General features: G+C 54.7%; 2 protein-coding genes across 3 annotated transcripts in view; one reads left to right on the top strand and one right to left on the bottom strand.

Annotated features, from left to right (window-relative positions):
• Positions 1–615: 615 nt before the first annotated feature.
• On the top strand, positions 616–7,281 carry Cpne6 (copine 6). 2 transcript variants are annotated; one of them, XM_010637739.3, is made up of 17 exons: positions 616–792; positions 2,067–2,238; positions 2,659–2,838; positions 3,376–3,450; positions 3,613–3,687; positions 3,858–3,941; positions 4,032–4,121; positions 4,464–4,568; positions 4,798–4,884; positions 5,127–5,186; positions 5,446–5,579; positions 5,652–5,706; positions 5,795–5,846; positions 6,127–6,260; positions 6,355–6,591; positions 6,765–6,942; positions 7,054–7,280. In XM_010637739.3, the coding sequence occupies exons 2-16, from the start codon at positions 2,071–2,073 to the stop codon at positions 6,900–6,902; spliced, it is 1,674 nt and encodes a 557-aa protein (XP_010636041.1). In that variant the 5' UTR covers positions 616–792; positions 2,067–2,070; the 3' UTR covers positions 6,903–6,942; positions 7,054–7,280. The 2 variants fall into 2 exon arrangements, with proteins under 2 accessions (XP_010636041.1, XP_019065073.1); XM_019209528.2 differs by lacking the exon at positions 616–792 and having other exon boundaries at positions 7,054–7,281.
• A 1,648-nt stretch (positions 7,282–8,929) lies between these two features.
• Nrl (neural retina leucine zipper) overlaps positions 8,930–10,188 on the bottom strand; it is a 14,256-nt gene continuing 12,997 nt past the window's right edge. The window contains 1 exon segment of the mRNA XM_010637724.2: positions 8,930–10,188. This exon segment is cut by the window's right edge and continues 23 nt beyond it. Coding sequence (XP_010636026.1) covers positions 10,064–10,188 — 125 coding nt within the window. The 3' untranslated portion in view covers positions 8,930–10,063.

The following is a 10,188-nucleotide window of genomic DNA, read 5'->3' on the forward strand; positions in this document are numbered from 1 at the left end:
GCCCCAAATGTGAGCCTGTATGTCCTAAGCCATCATGTCCATTTCCTGTATCTCTTTATGTAAAGGTAGCTAGGGAACTGAATGTCATTCTCAAAGCTATGAGATTCAGAGCAGTACATGATGGCTTTTAATTAGCACGCGAAGATCCACATTCTGCGGCATTCAGTGTCCGTGTGAGTGAGTTGTATGCCTATGTGTGATAAATACAACCCAGTGTTCTTTTATGTGACTGAAAATATCCTTAACAAGTGTAATACTGTTGAAAGTGTTGTGAAGCTGGGTGTGTTTTCTACTGTGTGGCAGTGGGGCTATAGCTGTGATGGTGTCACGGTGAGTTTACGTACTGGTGCCTGCGCGTGTCAAGATATGTGTGAGCCTGTAAGCCGTGGGTGCGTGTGTCGCCATCGTTTCTCTGTGTGGATGTGTGTGTGTGTGTGCATGAACCACTGCAGTGTGTGTGTCTCTGTGATGCTGGGTGTGGGTGTTGTGTAAAGGGGAAGATGTGTGTCACTGTGTCTGTGGGGGTCCTGCCTCTGAGCCTCCCCCAGCCCGCCCTCCTCCCCCAGTTCTGTGGCTCCCTCCCAGGCAGTGGCCCTGCCCCTCCTCTCTTCTCCCTCCCAACCCGTCTGTGCAGCGGGGGGAGCTGGTGCTGCAGCCCCCCCACCCTTTCCCATCCAAGCCCCATAAATAGCAGCAGAACCGGAGCAGAGCGGAGCCGGTGCCAGCGGCTGGAGCAGCAAGGAGTCAGGGCCAGGGCCGGAGCCAGAGAGAGGAGAACGACTGCGAGCCCAGGTGAGCCCACCCGTCCTCCCCAACCCAGCCCCAGCCTAGCCCCAGTGGGACCCAGCCTGGCTCAGTCTCCATAACAACATCTCCTCTAACCCCAGATAGGTCCCATCCCGGCCTGATCCCCTCACCACCACATGTCCCTGCCTACCTCAGAAGACCCACCAGAACTGGGAGACTAGCAGCTAGAAGGCAGAGAGCCCCAGCCCAGACCCTCCCTCACATATCCAGAAAGACACACATAGTGGAAGAGGTGGTGGGTACCCAGCCAGGGAAAGGTCCCCACTCTGAGGGAGGTAAGGAACGGTCACACCCTCCTAGAGATGGACACATGACAGATAGGGACAGACAGAGGGTGTGGTATTCAGACACATCAATGCACACTCGCCTGGGGAAGCACGGCATGGGATGAGACAGCCTCACTCTGACATCTGGGCAGAAACATCTGGATGGACTGACCGGCCGTGAACTCAGGCCGGCGGGCCCCTGCCTGCTGCTGCCTGAGGCTTGGTACCACCATGGGGGGGAGGCGTGCATCCCACGGACAGCATGGAGGGGGCTGTGGCTCCCCCAAATCCTGTTGCTAAGAGACAGTGCCGGTGCTGCCAAGAAGTGTGAGAACAGGGGAGACTGGGAGGGAGGCAAGGCTTCTCATAGTGGGAGCCCCTGTGGGAGTTGGGGCAGCTTTCAGCAGAGACCCGATCCTGATCTTAACTTCCAAGCCCACTACCCTCCTTCCCGCAAGCCAGCCAGAGAAGAGTGGGGGTAGGGAGGCAGCCCAGCAGAGCACCTTCCCACCTGTCTCCTCCACCCACTGCAGACTCCATTCCCAAAGTGCGTCTTCTTCAGACCTCCAGGGGCCTCTCCGTCCCCTGCCCCACCCTCCCGTCCCAGTTCAGCTCCCTCGTGCCAAGATTGAGTGCAGTGCTGGCTCAAACACCAGTCGGGAAATAGCAGAAGGTGCTGAGACAGCAGAAAGTGTGGATCAATCAATGGCCTGGGAGCCGGGGCTGCCAGAAACCCAGCTTGCATCCCAAACCTCCATCCCTTTCAAGCCCCATCCTCACACGCCTAGGTAGGTAGAGCTGAGAGAGGTGCAGGGCTCCAGGGCACATGTGTGAGAATTTGATTCTCTGCCCTCCCCTGCTTGGAGCCCTGGGGAACCTGAGAAGAGACAGGAGAAGCAGGAGGTCTGTGCGTGTGACTTCAGCAAAGAGGACAAGATGGTAGGGCCCAGGGCCCCTGGAGGACAGTGACCAAGCCACCTGCTCTCTCCACAGTGACATGTCGGACCCTGAGATGTCATGGGTGCCTGAGCCCCCAACCATGACGTTGGGGGCCTCCCGGGTGGAGCTTCGAGTATCCTGCCATGGCCTCTTGGACCGGGACACACTGGCCAAGCCCCACCCCTGCGTGCTGCTCAAGCTGTACTCTGATGAACAGTGGATAGAGGTGAGAGCTGAGTTTTTCCTGAACTAGCCTCTTGGGTTAAGCCTGGGAAGGAAGGAGGGTGGGTAGGAGAAGGTGAGGACTCTATAGAACCTTTTCTAGTCCATGTGGGTAACCATGAAGATAAGCATGTCTTCATCACAAAAGCAACCCATTTTACAGTTGAAAGCACACAGAGTCCCAGAGGGTCCTGAGATGCCCCAGAGGGTCCTGAGATGCCCCAGAGGCTGAGGAATAGCTTTCAAAGCCTGAGAGCCCCAGGAGGCTGGGAGTCCAGTGGGCCCGCAGCACTCTCAGCTGGGGGACCAGCCGCCTAGAAAGGGAAGGGCTAGTTGTCAGCAATACAGGACCTGAAGGAGAGCTGGCAGGACCTGGGCAGGGGAATGCAGCCTCTGCTCCCTCCACCCCCCCACCCCGCCACAGGTAGAGCGCACGGAGGTGCTTCGCTCCTGTTCCAGCCCTGTCTTCTCCCGGGCACTGGCCCTCGAATACTTTTTTGAAGAGAAGCAGCCCTTGCAATTCCACGTGTTTGATGCTGAGGATGGAGCTACCAGCCCCAGCAATGACACCTTCCTTGGTTCTACAGAGTGCACCTTGGGCCAGGTCTGCATTCCAGCTCACCCATCCCATCCTTGTCAGATTCTGCCTCTGGAACCTAAAATAAGAGAGAGCGCATGAGCTCTTGAGCTAATTCTACCTGGGCCTGGATACCATCGTGTTATTCAGTGGTTGTGGAGCCTTAGGCAAGATTCTTAATTCTCTGGGTCTTAGTTTCCCCATCTAAAAAATGGTGGTGGTAAGGGGACTGTTATAGTGGTTCTCTCTCTCTCTCTCTCTCTCTCTCTCTCTCTCTTTTGTTCTCTTTCTTTCCTCTTTTTTTTTCTTTTTCTTGTTTTGTGGTGCTGGATGTTGAACCCATGGCCTGATACATGCTAAATAGGCACTGTACCAGTAAACTACACCTTCAGTGTCCTGTGCCTCCCTCTTAAGGTTGCTGTAGAAATTAACTCCAACCCTAGCCCAGTCAAAAGGCCAAATGGAGGACACTCAGAGAGCACTTATTCTTCTACCTCTTGTACGTATCATGGCCCCAGGCAGTTGGGGGTGTTGCAACTGGGTCTCCCTCCATCTCATCTGCAGATTGTGTCACAAACCAAGGTCACTAAGCCATTACTGCTGAAGAATGGGAAAACGGCCGGCAAGTCCACAATCACGGTAAGCAAGATCACCTGTGTTCACCGTTGCGCTAGGCATTCAATGCCCCTGCATGGTCATCTATGGCGATATCATGCCCAGGACCACTCCATCCATGGGAAGGGGACAGAGTGATCCCACTGGTTAGGGAAGGAGAGTCTGCCACTGGTGTCCCCCTTGCAGATTGTGGCCGAGGAGGTATCCGGTACCAATGACTATGTACAACTTACCTTCAGAGCCCAAAAGCTGGACAACAAGGTTAGAACCTCTGAATCCAGGCCCCATGTCCCCTGTTATGGAGTCCTAGGCCTCCCACTAAAGGCAGATCCTGGGGACCTAGGACCTGCTTCCTTCTCAGTGCTAGCCCTCTCCCTAGCCCTCCCTGCAGACCTCACAAGACTCATGGGCCCTTTCCCCTGCGTCACCAGGATCTGTTCAGCAAGTCCGACCCTTTTATGGAAATCTATAAGACCAATAGGGACCAGAGTGACCAGCTGGTCTGGAGGACTGAGGTGGGTACCTGTGGAGATAAGCATAGGGAAGGGAGAACAGAGCAGGGAAACAGAGATAGGAGGTGACCAGTTCCGTGGTGTCTCTCCAAGGTGGTGAAAAACAACCTGAACCCCAGCTGGGAGCCATTCCGCCTGTCCCTGCACTCTCTATGCAGCTGTGATGTCCACCGGCCTCTCAAGGTGAAGTCCCAGCCAAGCAAGCACAGCCTACTTGAAACATCCAGTGTGCAGTCTGAGACCTTCCTCTGAGTGTGAAGCCCCCACCTGCGAGCAATTCTCACTGTGGGACAGTTCACAGCTTAATGTTAAGCTTCCCACATGTGTGCCTTTTATCAGAGGCCAAAGTTGCTGACAGATTGTGACAAAGAACAAAGTTCAGCAGGTAGACTGTCTGGGCAGGTTAAGGCCATCTTTCTAGGCCTAGAGACTATGAGGTCCCTACCACCCAGAGTTCCCCAACCAACCTAGGAACCACTTCAGAGTATCCCTCACCCTGAACTCACCTCTCCCCTCCCTTCCCAGTTTCTGGTGTATGACTATGACTCCAGTGGGAAACATGACTTCATCGGCGAGTTCACCAGCACCTTCCAGGAGATGCAGGAAGGGACAGCAAAACCTGGGCAGGAGGTGTGACAGAAACCCCAACCCCAGAATTCTATCAGATCCCTGGGAAAATCTGGAGGGTGACATTGAAAAAAACACTGTAGGCAACAGGAGAGGTGGAGAGGGTGGAACATGCCCAGGCTCGGTCTAAAGATGGGGGTGGGGGTCTTGCTCTGGAAAGCTCTGCAAAAGGGGACAAGAAAGGCCACCTGATGGACCATGACCTTGCATTTGTGGGGTATGGGGGGTCTAGATGCAGTGGGACTGTATCAACCCCAAGTACCGGGACAAGAAGAAGCACTACAAGAGCTCAGGGACCGTAGTGCTGGCCCAGTGCACGGTAAACTCCAGTTCTTTCCACAAACCCTGCCCCCTTCCCTGGCCCTACCACACTCTCAGAGTTAACCCTTCACTTGTTTCAAAGACCAGTTTCTCTGTTCTTGGGAAATGGAAACCCTTGCTGTGTCCCACTCCAACTGCAACCTCAAAAACTACAGCTGCTGCACATTCCCCGCACAGGCCCCACCTAAACTTCCTCCCAAGAGGACCACCCCACCCCCATTACCTCCTGCCTCCCCACAGGTGGAAAAGGTGCACACCTTCCTGGATTACATCATGGGTGGCTGCCAGATCAGCTTCACGGTAAAGGCCCAGGGGATGGGGGCAAACAAGGGAGGGGCTAAATCCATATTGAACCGAAGAAGCCCAGAGTCTTACTGCCCCTGCTTGGGGCATTGTCAGCTAGAACCCAACCCCAAGCCATCCCCACGACGAGGCTAACTGAGCTTCCCCAGGTGCATCCCAGTCTTCCCTCCAAGATTCTAGCTGTGGACCAGCCTTTCTGTTCCCTCTCATGGCAGTAGTGTGACCGTTTCCTCACCCTCACCCTTGTCCTCACCAGGTGGCCATCGACTTCACCGCCTCCAATGGGGACCCAAGGAGCAGCCAGTCCCTACACTGCCTCAGCCCCCGACAGCCGAACCATTACCTGCAGGCCCTTCGAGCAGTGGGAGGCATCTGCCAGGACTATGACAGGTAGGAGGGGGTGGAGAGGGTGAGGAAGGGAAGCTTTGCCCAACGAGCCCCGAAGCCTGTTCTTCTTTCCAGTGATAAGCGGTTTCCAGCTTTTGGCTTTGGGGCTCGGATCCCCCCCAACTTCGAGGTAGGCTGGGTGCCACAAGAAAGAGGAGATGGTGGAGGTCAGGGGGGAAGAGCAGCCAACCCGTCACTGCTCTCATCTTCCCTCACAGGTGTCACATGACTTTGCTATCAATTTTGACCCGGAAAACCCAGAATGTGAGGGTAAGCTGAGAGAGTCCCACCGGCCTGCGTCCACCTCCACCACATCGAGACATTCCATCCATGAGCACAGACTCCATTCCCGGGGGCCCAGCTCCCAGTCCCTCCCACCTATCCATCTGGTCAGATTCCCAACCAGTTCTCATAGCCCCTGGGACCATCCAATCCTCTGGTCCCCTGAAGAGCAGGAGATGGAGGTACCCAGTAATCCCAAGACCTTAAGGAGTGTCAGGAGGGCTCCCTACTGATCTGTAACAGCTACATCTCTCTTCTTTGCCCGCAGAGATCTCGGGGGTCATTACCTCCTACCGCCGTTGCTTGCCCCAGATTCAACTCTATGGCCCCACCAACGTGGCCCCCATCATCAACCGTGTGGCTGGGCCGGCACAGCGGGAGCAAAGCACTGGCCAAGCCACGGTGAGGACACAAAACCTACAGCCCGGCACTGCCCCGGGTGTCCTGGGCCTGGCACTCAGAGGCAATCCTGTCTCCTTTGCCTGCCTGCCCTCAGAAGTACTCGGTGCTGCTGGTGCTCACCGATGGCGTGGTGAGTGACATGGCCGAGACCCGCACCGCAATCGTGCGTGCCTCCCGCCTACCCATGTCCATCATCATCGTGGGTGTGGGCAATGCTGACTTCTCTGACATGAGGCTGCTGGACGGTGACGACGGTCCATTGCGCTGCCCCCAAGGTGTGCCTGCGGCCCGCGACATCGTCCAATTCGTGCCCTTCCGGGACTTTAAGGATGTGAGTGCCCTTCCCTGAAGGACTTCTCAGCACCTCATGCCCCTCAGAGTCCTATTCTTCACTTGCTTGGCATCCTCCAAACAAAGCTGGAGCCTAGCTGGCCACCCCGAAGGCTCGCCCCGCCTCCTCTCCTGCCCTTCTGCCCCTAATCTCATCTCTTCCCCCATTCGCAGGCTGCCCCATCTGCGCTAGCTAAGTGTGTCCTGGCTGAGGTGCCCAGGCAGGTGGTGGAGTACTATGCCAGCCAGGGCATCAGCCCTGGGGCTCCCAGGCCCTGCACGCCAGCCACAACTCCAAGCCCTAGCCCATGACTGCCTTGCACTGGACCAAGGACACTCCCTCAGCCTCTCAGTGAGTCTTGGGGGCTCAAAAGGGGTGGAGACAAAGGGGTTGCAAAGTTGGACTTCTGAAGCCTAGCTTGGCTGTGTGTAGTGTAGACAAGGGTGTTCATAACTCTTTCAGGTGCCTGTCATCCTGACCTTTGTGACTCAAGTGACCAGTGCCTCTGCCTCTTGGTCCAGCTGTGCCCCCTGGGTGATGGAAGTGAGATGTGGGCCCTGCCCCCATCTATCCCAGCCCCATACCCTTTAACTGTGTAGTCCCTCAGTGACTTCCATCAGTGATCTGACTTTCTGGTCATTAATAAAGGGAACCATTCCTAGCACTTCAGCCTCTACCTATCATGTTTTGGATGCCCACCGGCCAGTCTGCAGCACCCGTGCACACCATAGGAAATGAGGGCCTGTGCCTTTCCAAATCTGAAGCAGATCTCCAGGGAGGCTTCTGTCTTGGTAATCTTATCCCAACTATGTGCCAGTGGGGTCTAAGGATCCCCCACTCTTACCTCCCAAGCCTAGGGGATCCAGACACCATGGGGGTTAATAACAGGAGGTAGGGGAGTAATCAAGGGTTGTCAAGGGGGCAGGCTGATGCCCTCTCACAGCTGTCTCCAGAGAAGTCCCACTGAGTTCCCCAGGGGCTGAACTCCTGCCCCCACACAGCTGCGGGGCGGACCAAGAAGAGGTGTTGGGGAGGGGACTGAAGGAGAGCAGCAGCAGGTCTGCTAATGCATTAGGAACAGAGAGGAACATTTAGGCCTCAGCCCGGCTTTCCTGGAAGTGTCAATGTGTACATGTTCACGTACCACACATCCCTGACCCTCTGTGAATATGGCCTCAATGGCTCAAGAAATTTAGCTGTGCATTCTGAGCTATGTATGCTGGCAACCACAAAGATTATTCTTTAGTATGTGTCTAACTTTGCTTCTTTAAAAGCATGTACCCTCACCAGATAATTAACATTTATTTTCCCTATTTTTCTGACAAAGCAAATCTTGACTTTTAACTCTCCCATGGTCAGAGAACTCATAGAACTTGAGCCTGAGCCCATCTGACCAAAGTACTCACACTCTTTCACCACTACAGTGTGTAACCTTTGTTTGAAGTCTGTCCATGTGACTCAGGTATATTATTTTGAGGCCCAGGTGTAAGTGTATGTGGCCTAGTTGTGTGCCAGGTGTCTGTGGATAGGTGTCTCTGCCTTTGTGTGACACGCAGGTAAGAAAGGCTTACAAGACAAGCAATGGGTCTAGACTGCAGCTCCAGAGAGTGGGCAGAGGAACAAGTGAAATACAGAGAAAGGGAAGAAAAACTGAACTCTTGCAGGGTCACCCTCTGCCCCAACCCCTCCCTTCAAGAGGACTCCTGCTACAGGCTCCTGAGTGGAGGAGGGATGAGCTGAACCAGAGAAGGGGGAGGAGGGAACAAGAACTGTGATGGGAAAAAAAGAGACAGCTGGGGAGAAGGCGGATAGAAGGGGCAGAAAGGAAGAGAGACATATGTGAGCCACTTCCCCCACACCCCACCACTTCTCCCATTTATTATGTCCCTTAGAGGATGGACTACAGTGGCTGTGAGGTACGCCTCTGCTCTGCCCGGAGGCCCCACCTGCTCTCCCCTTCTGCTGCTGAACTACACGGCTGGGTTACCATGGCAACTGTGAGACCCTGAGGATAGCCACAGGCAGGCTGTGGTCCTAATGGTGGGAGGCTCCATCTGGACCAATCCTCACTCCCCTCCACCCTATTTTCATTGGCTATCCAACACTGAGACTTTACCATTCAGCTCCAAACAGATACCCCCTCCCCTACACCCAGACACACAAAACAGTGGCCTGAAGCAGGGATAGGAAATGAACCCTTTTTAGGGCCAAGAATTTAGCTCAGTGGCACTGTGCCTGCCTCACAAGTGCAAGGTCCTGAGTTCAATCACCAGTACAAAAAAAGAAAAGAAAGAAAATGAACCCTTTTTAAATTGCAAGAACATTTAGTCCATAGCATTACAATTCTGTCTGGGCTTCAAATTTAATTCACAAAAGCTGCATTCCAGCTCCTGTCATCCTGAGAAGTCTCACCTGAGCCCTGAGAGAGGTAGGAGGAACAGGAACAGGGGTACCCTCTGCAGGGCTGCTGAGGCAGCCTGGAAGGAGCAGCAGAGAACCACTGTGTGTGGTTCCAGGAAAGCCATGCTTCCCCACCTGGACTGCTCATCCACTGCTGAGGCTGAGGTCAAGAAACTGGAGCAGGACAGGATGTCCCTTTGATGAGGTTTGTCTTGGGAGCTTCTTGGGGAGATCATTGGAACTCACCCACTGGGGAGCTGCCAGATCTGAAAAGGTGTCAGAAGTCATCCAACCCAAGTGAGGATTAGATGAAGTAACTGAGGGCCAGGGATTTAACTCAGTGGTTCTGCCACCTGCCCCGCAAGAGCAAGGCCCCGAGATGAGCCCTTCTACCAAATTAAAAAAAAAAAGAAAAGAAAAACAAATATATATATACCATAGATGAAGTAACTGAGGTCCAGAGAGCAATTGATCTGTTTTTTGCTCAAGGTGACAGTGGCAGATCCAGGACTAGTGCCAAGAGCTCTTTTCCTAACAGTTACCAACCCACACCTGGGGCTCACTCCTCGGGCCTGTACAGCTTCTGGCCCTGAGGACCAGTGGATTAGGTAGGAAAATGCAGCTTGGGTAGAGTTCCTGGTTTTTCTTGCTATGAAGATTACAACCCTTGGAGAGAAAATACAGCCTTATTGCTAGTTACAGCCTTAATGCACTACAAATTGAAAACCTTTCATTAAGAACTAAACTGTGGGAGGAGCTGCACCACTCCCTCCCCTCCCAGTCCCTGTGCCACGCAGCTGTCCTCCACATCTCCACCCTCCGCTCCTGCAGAGCCCTGGCCCCTGCAGAGCCCCGTGGCTGGGTTTCTGTTCAAGGCCCGCAAGAGGGGAGGGGACCCCTCTTCCGGAAAATGGACAGCACCTTGAGGGCCCAGGAAGTTTGGGGATATCTGTGTGGCCATACAGGGGAGTGGATGGGACCGGAAGGGGCTCGGTAACGATGGTGTAGTGCAGCCGACTCCTCAGTAGCGTCCCCTAGTCCCCTCCACACCCCACAGGCCTGCCCTAGACGCTCAGAGGAAGAGGTGGGTGTGGTCCCCGGACCCGGGGCCACTCGAGATCAGCCGGTCACAGCGAGCCTTGTAGAGGTCGCGCTCGCGAGCCAGGCGAGCCACCTCGGCCCGCAGCGCGTCCAACT

This window comes from Fukomys damarensis, unplaced genomic scaffold (assembly GCF_012274545.1).
Source record: "Fukomys damarensis isolate Sample0158 unplaced genomic scaffold, DMR_v1.0_HiC HiC_scaffold_17, whole genome shotgun sequence".
NCBI classification, from domain to species: Eukaryota; Metazoa; Chordata; class Mammalia; order Rodentia; family Bathyergidae; genus Fukomys; species Fukomys damarensis.

Coding starts and splice junctions, on each gene's coding strand:
- Cpne6 (XM_010637739.3), top strand. CDS start 2,071: ATGTCGGACCCTGAGATGTCATGGGTGCCTGAGCCCCCAACCATGACG. Junction 4,885..5,126: donor TAGTGCTGGCCCAGTGCACG/GTAAACTCCAGT, acceptor GCCTCCCCACAG/GTGGAAAAGGTGCACACCTT. Junction 5,187..5,445: donor GCTGCCAGATCAGCTTCACG/GTAAAGGCCCAG, acceptor TGTCCTCACCAG/GTGGCCATCGACTTCACCGC.